General features: G+C 44.5%; 1 protein-coding gene across 5 annotated transcripts in view; it reads right to left on the bottom strand.

The window, feature by feature from the left end:
* Positions 1 to 2071: 2071 nt before the first annotated feature.
* PARVA (parvin alpha) overlaps positions 2072 to 19691 on the bottom strand; it is a 154878-nt gene continuing 137258 nt past the window's right edge. For all 5 annotated transcript variants that reach the window (XM_033121003.1, XM_033121004.1, XM_033121006.1 and 2 more), the window contains exons 10-13: positions 18920 to 18988; positions 15291 to 15392; positions 14471 to 14543; positions 2072 to 4096 (exon numbers count right to left, since the gene is read on the bottom strand). In XM_033121003.1, coding sequence (XP_032976894.1) covers positions 4020 to 4096; positions 14471 to 14543; positions 15291 to 15392; positions 18920 to 18988 — 321 coding nt within the window. In that variant the 3' untranslated portion in view covers positions 2072 to 4019. The remainder of the gene's footprint in view (positions 4097 to 14470; positions 14544 to 15290; positions 15393 to 18919; positions 18989 to 19691) is intronic.

Here is a 19691-nt window from a genome sequence, read left to right on the forward strand (position 1 = left end):
CATGGATACACATGCAGATATTTCCATGTGCAATCACCCTAGTAAAGCAGTAGCTGGAGCAAATTTTGGAGCCAGCCTGGATTTATATTTTTCAGGGAAAAAAGAACCGTTGAAACTTGGTGTTGGTAGATAGAATCTATGTGGTCATGACAATGAGCAAGTCATGCATACTAACTTGTATTTTGCTGATACCCGCGAAAGTAGTGACAAAGCAAGCACAGACTTCTGCAGGTATTGGGGAGCTGGAATGTGGATGGAGGTCCCTCCTCTGGCAAGTCCATTTACCTCCCAGTATTTACATCTCAGGCAGTCCTCTTATTCTCCGTTTCCACAACAACTCTCTTGAATTTCCCAACAGACCTACGTGAATTTTATGAGGGGAGATTGCTTGTAACTTTAACATTGCTGAAGGTTTTAGGACATGTCCCTCTTGCATACCTACGATGCTTTATGTAGGTAGGGCTGGATTAACGGCAGTGGATCGCCAGTTACTTTTGGTCAGCCCCTACTTAGGCAGGCAAGGCTGCTTGACTCACCGACTCTGTCTAGTCTCATTTTTCCAGTGGAAAAATAAATTAGTGATAATTTGGGGAGGAATGGGTTATGTATACATTTGCTCTAGCACTGGAGTATGGATAATTCACATTTGAACCACAATGTATACATCTTAGAGTCTAGTTATTGGAAAATTACAGCCCCAGGATACTGTTGATGCAAATAAGCTTCAGGATACTTTGTAGGGTTAACCAGGCAACCCACCACAAAATAAATACATAATGATAAAGCTAAGCGAACAGTAATTCATAATTAGAACAGTACGATTAAGAGTAGCACTTACAAATCACAACCAACTCAGGCGACACTGATGCTGTGCTGATAAAGAGTCCTTGTCCCAGAGTTTGGAAACGTCAACTGTGCCTGCACATGTGAAATCAAGAGACTTCTGACTGAGTCAAGGAGCGCCGCGTGGCGGCTGGGCTGGCAGCAGAACACGGCAGGGCACTCAGTCACCTCGAGTACTCTCTTAGTGGATTCCAAATTAGCTGTATTAATACGTACAAATGAAAGCTTAAGCAAGCTGCACACCACTCACCATAGTCATCCAGAGGAGGACTTCAGGTCAGGCAGGGCACATGAGAATGTTTCGGGTAACACCCCTCTTGCCCCCCACCCCAGTGAGTCTCAGTCTCTGACTTTGGAAATCACTGTGGAGGCAGCAGCACCTCCTTTGGGTAGGGCTTTCATTTCCTAACTCAGGCAGACCAGAGATGGGCCCTTGGATTTACAAAGTGTTCAGATTCTCATTTTTTTTTTCCCCAGTGTGAAAGGTTTTAATACCCAGTGTAAAATAATCTCCAAGATATAATATTACGTGATAGCAATGTGCCTGATAGTATGTATAATATGCTATTTATGTAAAAAACCCCAACAATTTTATATGTGTGTTGATGCTTTTTATGGCTGAAGTATCTCTGGAAGTGAATATAAGAAATGGATCAAAATAGTTGTCTTTGGGGAATGGTTTTGGCTGCTGGGAGGGAGGGGAGAAGGAGGGAGGGAGATTTAGGTTTTTCACTAGATACCCATTTATGCATTTTGAATTTTGCACCATGTATTAACTATTAAAAATATCAATGCATTTAAATTTAGAAAAAAAGAAAAGCCTATAGAGACTAGACTTATCTCAGTTTCTTTTTTTAAAAGAGATGAGGGTTAATTTTGGTTTATTTATTGTTCTGAAGCCATTTTCCTGCCTTTATAACCATGGCCATGTATTGAGCAGCAGAATCTAAAGGAAAACTTCTAAATGAGATGACGGAGTTTTAAAACCAGGCCCAGGTCCAGGGATTCTGGATTGAGGCTAAGACCTCAGTCTTGAAACACTATTTTCTAAGAAATTAGACCTGTTATTAAAAAAAAAAACTTTCCAAGTATTCTGATGTGTTTTCATCTCAAGTATATAAAGTACAAAAAGGAGTGATCTTAATAAGGGGTCTTATTACACTTGCAGCTTGAAAACAAAAGACAAAAGACAAAACAAAAGAGAAAAACAAAAGACAAAACCAGAGAGAAATGTTGTACAGCAAAGCATGTTTGAATGAATGCATTCTTCTTATATGATCTCGCTGTAGTATTGCTCAAGGAGGTAAAGCAATGATTTATCTTGATTTCCGATCAGGAATTTAAAAGAGAGCAAACAACTATTATACTACTTAGTATTTCCTAATGAGAAACATAATATTTCTTAATGACATGAAAAATAACTGTATCCTTTTACATAAATGGACACAAGAGAGTACATTGTCATTACATCTTAAACGCTCAGTTTGCTGAGTAACAGTTCTTTTTTAGAGCAAAATATCCAAAGAAATAATGTGGTATCTCTAAATTTATTGGGTTCTGAGTTACTGCAGATAGACCGTAGAGTAAGAATTGTTTAGGAGCTGGAAGAAAACGTTTTGGACCACATGGAGGCCTAAGTCTGGGTGGTGTAGACAGGGTTCACCCTCAGACTAGAGCAGGGCTTTGTGCAATGGGCGAAAGTAGTGACAAAGCAAGTACAGACTTCTGGAGGCGGGTACACAGGCTGTGTCCATCTGGCACATTTGGGAAGATTCTATAATTAAGACATATCAGTACAACTTAGTAATTATCCTACAAGCGCTTGGTCAATTTACAAAGACTGTAAACCCCATAAGTCCCATCCATCCGTCTGCCTGAGGGTATTCCCCTATATGTTAAGTGTGCAAATATTTTCCCCAAGCTTCTTGTCCCCCTAAGCACCCCCCATTTCAGTCCCTTTCCTATTACTGAAGGACCTGGCAGCCTGGGACAATTAGAGCCTTGTATTTAAAAGTTGGGTTCACAGAGAGGGGATACAAGTTACCACAAGCCTGTAAGTAGCCCACGCAAGGAAACCACTCGGCTTGGGTCTGAATGACTTACATTTTTCCTCGCTTGAATTAGCTGGTAATTGCATGTAGGCAGACTTAGCCAGAAACGGTCTAAATGATCAATTAGAAAGCAAAAAGGAGTTCCTTTCTTTAAAGTTCAAGGGTCCCTGTTGAAGAGCCCTACTTCCCAAGCCATGCTCACGTGGGCCTGCGCCTAGCTTTCTGTGGTGCAGGCGTGTATTATACATTTGCCTAATGATAATGAATCGAGTACTTATTTTGCAGGAAAATATAGGGCACTTCCATTACATGTAATCAAGCAAAAAGGCTGTAAAATGTGCCACTCCATTAATTTTAAACAGAATCCTTTCCAAATGTCACCCTGAAAGCAGAGTATGGAGTTATTACAAATCTGAAGGAATTAAGAGTAATTTTCATTTGTACAAAGGAGTTGAGGGACATGACTCCTGCCACACATACACTATTAATTGGGTTAAATTTCATTTGCCAATTCGAGTGTGAATCACTAAGCCCTGACCCAGCCTGGTTGGTGGTGGGGTTAGTGGGCCCCTGTCTTCTCTGTGGGTGCACGTGCACACATACACACACGACAATAGGACGTGCAAAGAATGGGATGTAATTGGCTAGTTATAAGCAAATATGTTGTTCAAAGGGGAAAAGAATGCCAACTACTGGCAAGACACTTAACCTCTCTGAGCCTCAGTTTCCTCATCTGTAACACCTGCTTCAATAGGAGTCGTGAGGACTGAGTTTGAGTACATCAGAGCACTTGCTGTGGTGTCTGCTACATGGTTTACACCCATTAAATGGTACCTCTTATCTTTATTTTCATTTTCTGTGTGGGCCTCTCGGGCCTGAGCGGGTTCCCAAATCACACGGAGAGAAATGTGGACCCGACACCTGGATGGGGATGGCTTTCTTAGGCCATTGCTGGGTCACTCCCCAGGGCCTGGCAGGTGTGGGTCAGCCCACGGAGTTACTGAGTATTTCCTTCCTAATTCAGTTTCCACCGTCTCTGAGTTACAGCGGACTTGTGGGAGAGCAGAGAGCACGAGACAGGAGTAAGCAGGTTAAGGAGGTTTGGAGGACGGTCCCGTCGGCCCCTCATTCCACGTTCCGGTACTTGGTGAAGAGGTTGTACAACACTCGCAGTGTGGATTTCAGGTCACAGTTGACGATGTCTGCATAGAAAACAAAAAATACACAATGCTTCAGTGGGGTCACCTGACCCAAAGTTGGCATCCGTTGTCCTCTTCCGTCTATCACCTCGTGCCCAGCATGGTGCTGGGGGAGGTCACACCCCTTACCCACGGGACATTATTCTGTGCTCCGGAAGAGCTCCCCGTTCTTCTGGGAGACAGGAGCCTCCCCTAGGAGATGACACAGGGCAGGTGGGTGTTGAAGTGTGCAGTGAGAATTCAGAGCATGGGGCTAGCAAGGGGCAGACGTGTTGGGCTGTGGGGTTTCACCTCAATAAAATGAAGCAGGCCCCAGAGCATGCAGCCTTCACCTTGGAAACAGCATCTTGAGAAAAGAGAGAGGTGCTTGCTGTACCCCAAGTCGCACCTATCCCTGGGGCCCCTCTCCCACAGAGCTGGCCCTGAGTGGTAGGAAGGAGGGAAGCGTCTCAGGCTACAACGGGGGAAAGGTGAATTACGACCAAGCTGCCTCACCCTTAGGAAGGGCCCAGAAGCCAACCTGGTAGAAAGTACTCAGTAAACATGTGTCTTCAGGGTCCAGACAGATTCAGAGTAAGGATAGAGCAAGGCAGCTGGGTTTGAGGCTGCGTGTTGGAGTGTATTCAGGAGAGTTCTACCACGGGTTGCCAAGCTTTTATACAACCATTTCCTGTGTTCCCTCCTTCCCTTCCTTTCATTTAGTCCTCTTCTCGGCTGCCCCTCTAACCTCTGCCAGCCCCTCCGCCTTCTCTTCCCCCGACCAAGGCCCCCTCTCTGCTCCTGTGCTTTTGTAGTTTTATCCCTTGGAGGGCCTTCCTCTGAAGAACCGGAGTAGAGAAAACACATTTAAAAAGGAACTCGGCCTACTATTTAGGAATGCGTACTAAGGTAATAAAAGTAGAAAAATAAAAAACAATTAAAAAGACAAAAGCCTGATGACTGTAAAAGTCAGCAGAGTGGTTATCTTTAGGGAAGAGAGAGAGGATTATGTTCAAAAAAGGCAAGTTGGAGGGAATGCGCCGGAGCTGGGTGACTTCCCTGAGCTGGATGGTGGTGGCACAGTGGCTCTCTGGGTAATGTTTCACTAACCTGCACGTTTATATTTTATGTACCTTCCTGGCGATGTGATATTGTTCACAGTAAACATGATTAAAAAGACACCTAGGGGTGCAGAAGGTCAGGGGAGGTAAATGATGTTAAGAGAAAACGATGGGTGGGATTTCACGGTGGGAGGGACCAGGCTGAGCCTCCTAGAAAGGAGGGGTTGGGGACATGTCAGGACTCTAAGAAGTAACGCCCTGGCAAAAGGACTAGGGAGGGATCCTTTAAGAGCGGAGGTGAGTCGTTGGTCAGGCTGTGCTGTGGCTCCCAGGCTTTAGCTTTGGGACCTTTGCAGCTGCCACAGCCAGGTCCCAGGCCCCACAACGATGAGCACACATGGGGCCATAGCCGAGGTCCTGGGGCTGGGGAACCTCCTTAGGGCTTCCCCCCACCTCTGGGCCTCCTCCTGTGTGGCCCTCCCCAGTCTCATCCCAGTTGCAGAGTGACCCTGCTCTACTCCAGCTGGGCTTGGGCTCTTTCTCCTACTGGTAGACTCGGGGCTCCCAGGGATCATCTGAGAGGCCTGGAGCTCAGTTTCCCTTTCTGTTCCCATGTTGGTTCATGCATGTATCTGAGCCTCTCTACCTGGGACCCTGCCCAGTGCCTGAGCCCTGCTACCGTCCCCTATTCTTGTCGACTCCCTCCAGGCCCTGGGGGTCGGTTCCTGTCCTCCCCTGACCACTTGGTGTTTGAGTGTTTCTTAAATTCCACTCAAGTCAAAGATTAGGAAGTTACCCCAGGTGGAAACTCCTAGAAAGGCAGAGAGGAGAAAAAGTGAGCTCACCAAGGGAGTGAGAGTGAAGGGGAAGGTGGCGGAGCCCCTGCAGCAGGCTCCTTCCTGGGCGTCTTAAAGCCTCTTACCCTCTCCAGTCCATTCTACCCACTGCAGCTGGACTATGCAGCCTCCGGGTATGGCTGTGTTTCCAGGGCATGTCAAGGTACAACAGAGCTTTGAGTGTCAAACAGCATGGCAGAGAATGCGTTTCCTGGCTTGAACACCATTTTGCCATGAAAAATGCCTCTACCATAGTCAATGTGATTTTGCAACACCCTCAGGAATTAGCCACATTCTCTGCAATTACCCACCTTTTGTAAAATCTGTGGCTTTTACTGCTGAATCGCCCTTTCCAGGGAGAAGCACAGACACCAGACAGAGGGCTGGGGTAGACTTCTCACAAAGTACAGGTCCACAGAATACCATTTCACTTCTCCTTTATGTACTGGAAATTTTCAGCATGGGCACGATGCCCAGTGTAACAACAAATAAAACAGATGTTTTTCCATTCACATTGGTCAGGAAGTTTCATGTTAATCAGTTCAATCATTGCACAAGAAATGTCATCTATATGCTGAAATATCCCTACAGACTGATACTGGGAAAACTGTCCTGAGGGAAATAAATGCCTGACACCTGAAGTATAAGGAGTACTTCCAATCTGTAACCCGGAAGTCTCCTATTGAGCAGCTCAAGAAAACAAGCAGAAATCCCGGCCAGGGCTCTCCCACTGTGTTTCTCCTACCCAAAGACGGGTGCTCATCATCTGGCCACTCGAGTACTTTTCCCATGGCTTTAGGATGCTAGAGTGGCCTTGCAGGGACAGAGCCCCTCAAGGGACACCAATCTTTCTAGAGGTCCTCCTTAAGCAGTGACCAGGCGCGTAGAATAAATGAGAATAAAGGGTGGCTTTTGTTGGCTAGAACTGATAGTTACCGAGATCTGGAATGAGGCATGAGACAGGGACCCAACCAACATCTATCTACACCATCCACCTCTCTGCTTGGAGTTTTTTGTTTTCTCCTCCATCTTCATAAGGAAAGGTGTTCCCACAAGGTACTTCCCACTATATAATCACAGCCCTGATCTTTTCGCCCAACTGCAGTTCTGCTTGTTCAGTGCCGAGGTGTCAACCTCAAGGGTTTCAAAGCTGACATCCCTATGTCCCTTCCAAGCTTGTTTTTCCTCCTGGGCTCCCTGTATCGAAACATCTCTTCTGTACACTGCCTTCCAAATGATCTCCCTGATCAGAATCACTTACTGCTTAAGCACCTCCAAGGCTCCCACGCCTACAGAGTCAAGTGCAAACTTTCTGCCGTGGCATCTAGGACCTCACGTCAGCTTGCTTTATCCCCATCAACCATTACTCAATTCATACTCTTAATGTGCCAGCCAGATAGGTAATTGCTTACATTTATTCTTAGGGGCCAGGTGCTGTGCAGTAGGCGTCGTCACATTTAATCCTGGAATGTGCATATCTCTAGGAGTTCCATTTTTTATAGACATGAAAACGAGGCTCAGGGGGTAAGTTGCCCAAGGTCACACAGATCGTAGGGTAGGGGCTGGACTCAGCCAGTGCTGTCATGGGCTTCAGCCACGTGCGATTCTGTCTCAATAACTGAGCCACGCTTCCCTCCCCAGAGAGAACTATTGCGCATATCGTCATCCTGTCTGGGATGCCTGCACCTTTATCCTTTTTTAAAAAATATTTTTCATTGCACATACAGTACAATACAATATTATATTAGTTTCAGGTGTACAACATATAATTTACTTATCACCCTGATAAGTCTAGTACCCATCTGATACCATGCATAATTACAATATTAACTGTATTCCCTACGCTGTATTTTACATCCCCATGACTATATTTATAACTTCCAATTTGTACGTAATCCCTTCACCCTTTTCACCCATCCCTGCAACCACCTTCCCATCTAGCAACCGTCAACTTATTCTTCACATCTAGGAGTTTGTCTTATTTTTTCATTTATTTTGCTTTTTAGATTCCACATATAAGTGAAATCTGAAGAACTGGAGTAGAGAAATCAAATTATTGGTATTTGTTTTCCTCTGTCTGACTTAATTTCACTTAGCATAATACCCTCTAGGTCCATCCACGCTGTTGCAAATGGCAAGATTTCATTATTTTTTATGGCTGCATTACTATTCTGCATTATTTTTATTTCATTATATTTTATGTGTATATGTTCCACCTCTTCTTTACCCATTTATTTATCAATAGACACTTACCCTGTTTCCCCAAAAATAAGGCCTAGCCGAACAATCAGCTCTAATGTGTCTTTTGGAGCAAAAATTAATAGACCGGGTCTTATATTATAGAAATATATTATAGAAATATAGATAGAATAACATTTATTCTATATATATTATAGAAAAATAAGACCGGGTCTTCTATTAATTTTTGCTCCAAAAGACACATCAGAGCTGATTGTCCGGCTAGGCCTTATTTTCGGGGAAACACGGTAGGTTGTTTCCTTGGCTATTGTTAATAACGTTGCAGTGAACAAAAGGGTGCACATATCTTTTCAAATTAGTCTTTTGGATTTCTTCAGATAAATACCCAGGAGTGGAATTGCTGGGTCATGGTAGTTCTAATTTTAATTTTTACAGGAACCTCCATATTGTTGCCCACAGTGGCTGCACCAATTTGTAGCCGACCCAGCAGGGCATGAGGGCTCCCATTTCTCCACATCCTTGTTAACACTTGTTGTTTGTTGATGTATTGATGACAGCCATTCTGACAGGTGTGAGGTGATCTCATTGTGGTTTTAACTTGCATTTTCCTGAGGATTAGTGAAGTTGAGCATCTTTTCATATGTCTGTTGGCCATCTGTATGTCCTCTTTGGAGAAATGTCTGCTCAGGTCCTCTGCTCATTTTTCAAATTGACTTGTTTGTTTCTTTGGTGATAAGTTGAAGGAGTTCTTTATATACTTTGGATATTAACCCTTATCAGATGTATCACTGGGGAAGATTTTGTCCCATTTCAGTAGGTTGTCTTTTTGTTGCATTTGATTTCCTTCACACTACAGAAACTTCCTGTTTGTTTATTTTTCCTTTTGTTTCTCTTGATTGGGACATGCAAAAAAAAGCATGGCTAAGATCGATGTCACAGACTTTACTGCCTATGTTTTCTTCTAGGAGTTTTATGGTTTCAGGTCTTTTTTTTTTTTTCTTCCCCTTACCCCCTTGCCCCACTGCCAACTCTGAGTCAAACCATTGTTCTCAGTCTAGGATGCAGCTCACTGGCCCTTGTTGGTATTAGGAACATTGCTCACTGGCTCACAGCCGCACACAGCAGCCCAGCTCCAGGTCAAGCCGTTGTTCTCAATCTAGCTGTAGAGGTCACAGTTCACTGGCCCATGTGGGAATCGAACCGGCAACCTCGGTGTTAGGAGCACAGCGCTCCAACCACCTGAGCCACCCGGCCACCCCTGGTTTCAGGTCTTATACTTAAGTCTTTAATCCATTTTGAGTTTGTTCTTGTATATGGTGTAATTGGTGTAGTTTCATTTTTTTTTGCATCTGGTTTTCTCAGCACCATTTATTGAAGAGGTTGCCTTTATTCCGTTGTATATTCTTGCCTCCATCATCACCAATTAATTGGCAATATAGGAGTGGGTTTATTTCTGGGCTCTCTATTCTGTTTCTTTGATCGGTGTGTCTGCTTTTATGCCACTACCATACTATTTTGATTATTATGACCTTGTAGTATAGTTTGATATCAGGTAGTGTGACACCTCCAATTTGTTCTTCTTTCTGTGTGTGTGTCTTTTAATTGCTTTGGCTATTTGGGGTCTTCTGTGGTTCCATATAAATTTTGGAATTATTTGTTCTAGTTCTGTGAAAAATGCCTATAGTATTTTGACGGATTGCATTGAGTCTGTTGATTGCTTTTGGTAGTATGGACATTTTAATGATGTTCATTCTTATCCATGAGCATGCATATGCTTCAATTTATTTATATCTTCTTCAATGTCTTATAGTTTTCAGAGTAGAGGTCTTTTACCTCCTTGGTGAAATTTATTCCTAGGTATTTTATTCTTTTTGATGCAATTGGAAATGGGATCATTTTCTTAATTTTGTTGATAGTTTGCTATTCGTATATAACATGCAACCGATTTCTGAATATTAACTTGTATCCTGCTATTTTACTCAATTCATTTATTCTAATAGTATATTGGTGGAATCTTTAGAGTTCTCTCTCTATATGTAGTATCATGTTATCTGCAAATAATGACAGTTGTATTTCTTTCTTTCCAAATTGGATGAGTTTTATTTCTTGTCTGATTGCTGTGGCTAGGACTTCCAGTATTATGTTGAATAAAAGTGTGAAAGTGGACATCCTTGTCTTGTTCCTGATGTTAAGGAAAATGCCTTTAGCTTTTCACTATTGAGTATGATGTTAGTTGTGGGTTTGTCATATATGGCCTTTATTATGTTGAGGTATGTTCCATTTGTCCTCACTTTCCTGAGAGTTTTATGACGAATGGATGTTGGATTGTGTCAAATGCTTTTTCTGGATCTATTGCTATGATCATATGATTTTTATCCTTCATTTTGTTTATGTGGTGTATCATGTTAATTGATTTGCAGATGTTGAATCAACACTGCATTCCAAGAAGAAATTCCGCTTCATCATGGTGTATGCTCTCCTTAATGTATTATTGAATTTGACTTGCTAATATTTCATTGAAGATTTCTGCATCTATATTCATCAGGGATATTGGCCTATAATTTTCTTTTCTGTAGTGTCTTCATGTCATTTTGGTTATCAGTAATGCTGGCCTTATAAAATAAATTTGGGAGTCTTCCCTCCTCTTCAACTTTCTGGAATAGTTTGAGAATAGGTATTACTTCTTCTTTGAATGTCTGGTAAAATTCACTTGTGAAGCCATCTGGTCCAAGACTATAGTTTGCTGAGGGTTTTTTGATTACTGATTTGATTTTGATTACTGATTTGATTTTTGTAGTTATTAGTTTGTTCAGATTTTGTTTCTTTCTGATTCAGTCTTGGAATATTGAATGTTTCTAGGAATTAATCTATTTCTTCCAGGTTGTGGCAATTTGTAGTTCATTGTATTTTCTTATAATCCTTTGTATTGCTGTGGTATCAGTTGTCACTTCTCTGTTATTTCTGAATTTATTTGGGTCCACTCTCTTTTTATCTTGATGAATCTGGCTAAAGGTTTGTCCATTTTATCTTTTAAAAAAATCAGCTCTTGGTTTCATTGATCTTTTGTATTGTTTTTATAGACTCTGATTCATTTTTATCCACTCTGATTATTATTTCCCTCCTTATACTCACTTTGGGCTTTGTTTGCTGTTCTATTTCCTAGTTCCTTTAAGTGTAAGGTTAGATTGTTTATTTGAGATTTTTCTTCTTTCTTGAGGCCTATATTGCTATGAATTTCCCTATTTGCACTGCTATGGCTGTCCCACATATTTGGGATCATTGTGTTTTCATTTTCACGTGTCTCAAGGTATCTTTTGGTTTCTTCCATTATCTTGTCGTTAACCCATTCATTGTTTAGTAATATGTTATTTAGCCTCCATGTGTTTGTATGTTTTTCAGTTTTCTTCTTTTAATTGATATCTAGTTTCATACTGCTGTGATCGGAAAAGCTTGATATGATTTCAGTCTTCTTAACTTTACTGAGACTTATTTTGTGGCTTGGCATGATCTATCCTGGAAAATGTTCCATATACACTTGAAAAGAATATATATTCTTCTGCTTTGGGGTGAAATGTCAAATTATCAATTAAATCCATCTGATCAAATGTGTCATTTAAGGCTACTTTTTCCTTGTTGATTTTCTGTCTGGATGGTCTATCCATTGATGTCAATGGATGGGTTGTTAAAGTCCTCTACTATTATTGTATTACTGTTGATCTCTCCTTTATGTCACCAACATTTGCTTTATATATTTAGGTGCTCCTATGTTGGATACACAGATGTTTACAAGAGTTATATCCTCTTGTTGGACTGATCCCTTTATCATAAAATTCCCTTCCTTGTCTTGTTACATACTTTGGTTTAAAGTCTATTTTGTCCGATATAAATACTGCTACCCCAGCTTTTTTTTCCCCATTTGCATGAAATATCTTTTTCCGTCCCCCTTCAGGCTGTGTGTGTCTTTCATCTGAAGTGGGTCTCTTATGGGCTGTATACGTACTGGTCTTGTTTTTTTTTATCCATTCAGCCACCCTGTGTCTTTTTTTTTTTTTTCCCACAGGACTTTATTGGGGAACAGTGTGTACTTCCAGGGCTTTTTCCAAGTCAAGTTGTTGTCCTTTCAGTCTTAGTTGTGGAGGGTGCAGCTCAGCTCCAGGTCCAGTTGCCGTTGTTAGTTGCAGGGGGCGCAGCCCACTATCCCTTGCTGAAGTCGAACCGGCAACCTTGTGGTTGAGAGAATGCGCTCCAACCAACTGAACCATCCGGGAGCTCAGCGGCAGCTCAGCTCAAGGTGCCGTGTTCAATCTTAGTTGCAGGGGACAGAGCCCACCCTCCCTTGAGGGAGTCGAGGAGTGGAACCGGCAACCTTGTGGTTGAGAGCCCACTGGCCCATGTGGGAATTGAACTGGCAGCCTTTGGCGTTAGGAGCCCAGAGCTCCAACCACGTGAGCCACTGGGCCGGCCCCATTCTGTGTCTTTTGATTGAATCATTTAGTCCATTTACGTTTAAAGTAGTTACCAACAGGTATGTAATTATCGCCACTTTATTGTTTCCTGATTGTTTTTGTAGTTTTCTTCTGTTCCTTTATTCTCTTGTTCTCTTCTCTTGTATGTTGATGACTTTCTATAGTGGTTTTTTTTTTTCTGGATTTTGTTTTGTTCTTTTTCTGGATTTCTGTCCAGTTCTTTCATTTGGGACATTTCCTCATTTGGCTGACACTCTGTGTTTGTTTCTATGTATTAGGTAGACCTGCCACATCTCTGGGTCTTGGCAGAGTTGCCTTATGTAGTAGGTGTCCTGTAAGGCCCAGTGGTGCAGTCTCCCTGGCCACCTGAGCTGAGTGTTCCAGGGGTGTCCCTTGTGTGTGTTTAGTGTGCCCTCCTACTGTAATTGAGCCATTATTGCTGCTGGCACATCAGTGGGTGGGACTGACTCACAAGCTGGCTGGCTGTGACTATAGCAGACAAGTTGTAATGAGGAGTCACTTTAGTGGGGCTCTGATGCCAGCTGAGTCTGCTCTTTGGGTGTGTCATTTGTGGAGCTAGTTGGGTGGTGCTCTGATGTGGTGGTCTGAAGCTGCCCACCAGGTGTGTTGGTTCTGGAGCTTCTTGGGAAGGGCATTAGTTCAGATCAAGGAAATCCACCACTTATACCCACCACTCCTCTATCCCACTCTCCAAACAGAAGCCCTAGCTGATCCTTATGGTTTAGCCCAATTATCAACATCTCCATCAAACTAACACCCACCCCAAACAGAAGAGAGCATTACCTCCTCAATTCTGACAACCTCTTAGTCGTACCTCTTTCATGGCAGTTATCATGACTGTCCTTCTATTCTGGTGACTGGGTGCATCTTTTCTCTCCCCTGGGTGGCTGCAAGTACCTTGAGGTCAGGGATGGCTTGCCCCTCTTGGCATATCATGATCAAGGGGGTCTCCGGCCCATTGGACAGTCAGCAAACAAGTCCCTCTATGTGGAGGTTTGGGTGAAGGAACTTGGAGCAGACACAGCAATAGGGTGTGAAGGCATGCAATCCCTGCTTATCCACTTGCCTTCAAACACCTAGGAATGTGCAAGCAAAGGGCCCACATATGGCATTCTTAATGTTCTAAATTGATATAAACAGAAAATTATCTGTAATACAGCATTGACGCACTAGTGCTTGTAAAATGGAATATTTCAGTAAGTGGTAGAAAATAAACATCTGTACCAAGAAGACTACTAAAGACACGTACCTCCTACATGCACAAATAGATCCAAGTGCCAGCGCAGGAGGGCTGCTAGAGCATTTTGTTCCTTTTGCATTTTTTTTTCAGTCTTATATTTTCAACCCAAACCCAACAAATCATCCTTGGGCAGAGTTGGAGTAGGAACAGGACAGGAAAGGCAATTATGCTCAGAGCAGAGCTGCCAGCGAAGACTCCTACAGCTTCCCCCTTCCTGACTGGGATACAGCTCTTTGGCAGGTCAGCACCCTGTCCAGGGACTGAAGAACCTGGAAATTAGGCAGAGGGCAGTTCCTACAGCAGCACCTCTGCTCTGTGCCACATCTGCTCAGGCCCTTATTTATCCCTGTGATCCCATGCATGGGATTTCAGGTTCTCTTTCTTCACACGACCATGTGATTTGCAGCTCACAAAGGATCTCCAGACTGGGCAGCTGTATCCTGTCCCACTTTCCCTGCAAACGGCAAAGGCTTCAGAAAAGAAACTCTTCTCTCTGCTATCAAACATGAGTCTTGCCCTGTGCCCCAAACACTTGTGTGCAGGAAGAGGGTCTTACTGGGGGAAGAGCAAAGTACCTTCTGGCCGTGGTTTTGGCTTTTCCAACCCTCCATCTTGCATGAGCTCAAAGGCAAAGGAGACGTTTAAGACCTGGAAAGAGAAATGCAGGGCATATTTAGTTACACACTCATTCTTGGACCCTCGGGGTTCCCAGGACCTGCCCCAGGGAAGCAATAGAGCCAGCCTTATAGCCAGAGGGGCAGAGGTCCAGCTAAAATGAGGCCCGAATTTGAAGGAGAAATGAGGCTACCAAAATGGGAAGGCCATGCAGAGTGTGAGTTGCCTGGACCCAGCCTGTTGTTAGCACTCCTGGAGAAGTTCAAAATCCTCTTCCTGTCCTGCTGTGTTCCTGTGTCAACTGCCAGGACTTTCAACTCAGGGACATTAGTGCGCACAGTTGAAAGGATGAGATTGCAAACATGTCCAGGAGGCAGAGAACAGTGTCTGCTTTGCACCAACTGCCCCTTGTCTAGCGTGCAGGCTGTGGCAGCCTATGAGAGGCGGTAGGCTGAGTGTGGGTCTTCAGGTCTGACCAGCCTTGCAGCCACTTTCCCTGTCACTTCTGGGGAGGTATGAGGCTAGGCTATGGCACGTGGCAGGAGCATATGGCGAGGGCACCAGGGCCAGGCTGGAGAGGGAAGGAAAAGCTATTCACGATGCTTGGTGGTCTGCAGCTAGCTCCTGCCTAGCATGGGCCCTCCTTCACCCACTGAAGTGGGAGACAAGAAGGTGGGCAGACAGGAAGCTGCTGCCTTTTCCCTGGAAGCCCCAGCATCGGTGTAAGCAGATGAGTCAGGGCCCGTGGACTAGGGCCTCCCTCACATCACCTCCCCTTACCTTCTGTTCAAAGCTGTCCGGGGTCAGGAAGAAGCTGTGCAGGGGCACGAAGTAGCCCTCCAGGAGCCCCATGAGCAGCACCAGGTACACCCCATCTGCAAACTGGAGGGAGAGCCAGGTGAAGGCGCTGGACCCCGGAGCCCCCCAGCCAAGCCCCCTCCCGGGAGCTTGTCATCTTCCCCGTCGATCGCCCAAAGGCTACACCCCTAGGCAGGTTCCAGGCAGGGGTGAGGGGCCGTGGCCCAAGGCAGGAGGGTCTGCTCTGCATCAGGCCTGCCCCACGTGTCCCTGATTTCAGAGGTTCCAGGATTTGTTTAGCACTGACCATGTACCAAGCCCTGATCGGGCATGGAGACCATAGAGAGGGGTCAGGTGTGGCCCCTGACCTCAAGGAGCTCATAGTCCAATGGGGAGATTGACGTGGAGGAAATGCAGCAGCTAATTTGACGGAGAGAAGCATGTTGGCCTGCGTCAGAGTGACAAAGGTCACTCCCTCCCACTGAAGGCAACAGGGGAGGCTTCTGGAGGAGGCTCTACCTGAATGGAGACCTGAGGGATGAGTGCGAGTTAACTAGGGAGTTAACTGGGGCAGAAGGAAGAGGGGAAGGGGATGTGTAAGGCCAGTGGCGGCGGCTCCTCGGGTGACTTTTCCTTTATGAATCGAGCAAGAAGTCTAGTGTCATTCAGGCCTGGACATTCTCCCTTCTCACGCCTCTATTATTGCTTGAGAGGCAGCATAGTGTAGTTGTTAGGAATGTGGGCTCTGGAGCTAGGTCTCCAGCTCTACTACGTACTGGCTGTGTGACTTGAGCGCCTCCCTTTTTTCCTCATCTGTAAAATGGGGATGACTATAGTATAGTATCTACTTCATGGGGTTATGATGAGGACTAAACCAGTTAACAGGTGTAAAGTGCCTAGAACACTGCTTGGCATGTAGGCAACACTTAATAAATATTAACGATAACAAGTCCTCGAATAACGTCATTATATTTTAACAGTGATGAGAAAAAAATCAATTCCTGGCCGGGTCCACTGTCTGTGTGGAGTTGGCACATTCTCCCCAGGTCTGCATGGTTTTTCTCTGCATACTCATTTCCTCCCACACCCCGCGATGTGTATGGGAGGCAAACTGGTGTGTCTACATGGTTCCTATCTGAGTGAGTGTGTCTGTGGGTGTGAGTACACCCTGCGATGGACGGGTGTCCTATCCACCAAGTGGGCTCCTGCTTTGTGCCTTGAACTGCCAGGACGGGCTCCATCCACCTGCAACTGTGAACTGGAGACCAAGTGGGCTGCAAAACGATTCTCTTACTTGTTTCCATTCGTCTTCCTTAAATGTATATATAGCTCACATTTATTTCAATGTTTAATATTATAAGTGTTTGGGGTCTTTACTTAGAAGTTTGGCGATATTTTTGTGACCAGAAATATACTGTAGGAACTTAAGTTTTATTTACATCAGTTAACCCATGGGAAAATTGGTTTTGTTAAATGCCATTTCACTTAAAGGTGCACTTTGCAAGAATCTATCTACGATGTTACATGAAGACTTTCTGCATTGCTATTACTATCCGGGCAAACAACAAAGCAAGCAGGACACAGCTTACTGGCAGCTCTTGTTGACAAAGCACAACTGTGTGACGAGGGCCCTCACGAGAGAGAGGCTTAGAGCCCCATCCCTTCCATCAAGGACAGTAGAGGCCGGAGTGGCGGGAACCTGGTCCAAGGGACAACAGATGCGTAGAGCAAACAGAGGGATGCAGGTCTTCTGCTCAAGGGAGGGTAAGGTGAGTGTGCACTGGGACAGGCTTTGTGGAGGAGCGGAGGTCTGTGGGACGAGGGAAATTTGGAAGGAGTAGGTGTTCCAGGTACGGAGGATGGCCCGAGCAAAGACATAGAGGTCAGATGCATATCTGATATTCTAGCACCTTTCAAAGAAGGCAGGGCCACCAAATGTTTGTGGGCATAAACAACAGTTGCTAGAGATTGCAGGAGGCCAAAGTTCTTAGAATTACCTTAGGAAACTTTTTTTAAAAAATCACAAAAAACTAAATTGCCTGGAATGTGGGCTAGGCCTAGAGTCTGAGCTCTAGTGGGTGATTGGCTGGTGGGCCTGTGTCTCAACCTTTGTTATGGGCATATGACCCTGAGCATGAACTTGACCCGGAAGCAGCTTCCTCCCTGCTTCCATTCATCCAGCCTTCAACTCAGGTGGGTAGGGCTTGAGCATGGCTCATCCCAGGCCACCCCAGGGTTGACAATGTAACAGCAGACCCCAGCGTCTGTGTCAAAGTCAAGGCCCTCCCACTGAACTAGTTAACTGGGCCTCATTTTGGCGGTGGCTGGAATTAGTTGAGAATAATAAGAATCCAATCTGTCAACTCAGGGGAGGACCTTAGGTTGGGGTCAGGGTTACTCACAGCTCTGAGTGCCACTGACTTAGACTGCTCCCACCCCCCGCGACTCTTTCTGATGACTCGGTGGTAACAGCCACAGATAGACACCAAACATGATTAGTAAGGAGCCCCTTTCATACACTTGCTGTCCATGAAAATTCAAATGAAAGTTCCAGAGCTCATTCCAGCTCACTTGAGGAAACATCACTTTTCCAGAGTGTTCCCTAACTCCCGAAAGAGTATATAAAGCTCATTTCACAGAGTCCAGACACACTCAAACTCAGGCAGAGATCCAGGAATTGCTTTTTAAAATAACGAGAGATGCCCACGTACTCCAAGGAAAACCACACTTTAGAAATTCATCACAAATGAAAGGAGGTGGAGAAACAGAATATATTACACAGTCTTAAAGCATCTCTCAATAAATATTAGTTATTAATTACAAAGGTGGGGAGAGCTTTCCAGTAGGCAAATCTAGTGGGCACCAACTTACCCCAGTGATCAATTATTATCACCAGTAATGGAACTAATGGACACAAGTGAGAAGAATGTAGCATTACTTAGGTGGTATTGTTACTGAAAATGCAGAATCTGAATCTAATCACAAGGGGGAAAGATTTAGAGCCGTTCAATGAATCAAACGGTCTTCACTCTTTAAAAATGACAATGTTCTACAAAGAAAGGCTGAGGATTTGTTCTATAATAAAAAACTAAAGAGACACGACAACTAAAAGCAGCATGTGAGAATATTAGGATGACAGGAAAAATTTGAATATCGAGTTTTTTTGAACCATATGATATTGTCAAAAGTAGTCAAATATCAGAAATTTCATGTAGTTCAACCTAAATAAATCCATGTATTATATCAATGTTAAAATTACCATTGATTATGGTTATCAAAGAGAATGTACTTGTTCTTTAGAGACGTATGCTGAAGTATTTAGGGTGGAGAGAGAGAGAAAAAACCCCAAATGTGGCCAAAATGTTAACCATTAGTATATGTAGGTGAAGAGTATATAGGTATTCATGATAATATTCTTGCAACTTTTCAAAATAAATTCAGAGAAATTCCAAGCAGTTCACCCCTCTGAGTGGAATAGAATCTCCTTTCTCCTGGAAAGGCTTCAGGGTCAGTGTGGAAAGCCTTCCTGGCAAGGCAGGGATGAGACACTTGGAATGGTGGCTGTCAAGCAGGGCCTGGCCCCTTACTCTGCACCTGGGGCTGTCACCTACCTGGGTTTCCAGTTCTGTGACCTCCAGGTTCAGTTTATTCAGGTGCTTATTCACGAAAGTGATGAGAGTCTAAAAGAGAAGCACAGGGCGGGCACTGAGATAGAGGCTTTCATTAGTGCCAGACCCTGGAGGCTACCACTGTGACTCTACTGTGAGGAGAAGGACCTGTGTGATCACACAGGATGAGGTCGAGTCAAGGGCACTCATGTGAGCTGATCACTGTGCTGAGCTGAGCGATGATGAGCAGCCTGTGAGACTCTTCTTCAGGGTCCCTCAAGTTCACGGGAAAGGATGGCACCCAGGACTTCCAGTCCCACACACTAGGTGATTCCAATGACCAGTTTCAGGACTGTAAAAGGAGCAGGGAGCCCCAACAGGGCAGAGTGAGAGGTGGCGTGTCTGAGCCCAGGGGCAGGGGGCCAAAGGGAAATTACCGTGTTTCCCCAAAAATAAGACCAGTTCTTATATTAAGATTTGCTCCAAAAGATGCATTAGGACTTATGTTCAGGGGATGTCGTCCTGAAAAATCATGCTAGGGCTTATTTTCCGGTTAGGTCTTATTTTGGGGGAAACACGGTAGGAAGAGGTGCCAGAGAAGAAATTCCACTAGGTCCTTCCTTCCAAGTCCCTTCCTAAGCACAGGGGCCTGTGTCCAGGGAGACAGAGGGAGATTTACGTAGGGAGGCAGGGACAGCTGAGGGTTCAGTGCGGGTGGGAAGACAGGACGCCAGGAGCCTTGGAATCCCCCAGAGATGCTGTCATCCAGTGGGAA

The sequence above is a fragment of the Rhinolophus ferrumequinum genome, chromosome 11, assembly GCF_004115265.2.
Source record: "Rhinolophus ferrumequinum isolate MPI-CBG mRhiFer1 chromosome 11, mRhiFer1_v1.p, whole genome shotgun sequence".
Classification (NCBI taxonomy): domain Eukaryota; kingdom Metazoa; phylum Chordata; class Mammalia; order Chiroptera; family Rhinolophidae; genus Rhinolophus; species Rhinolophus ferrumequinum.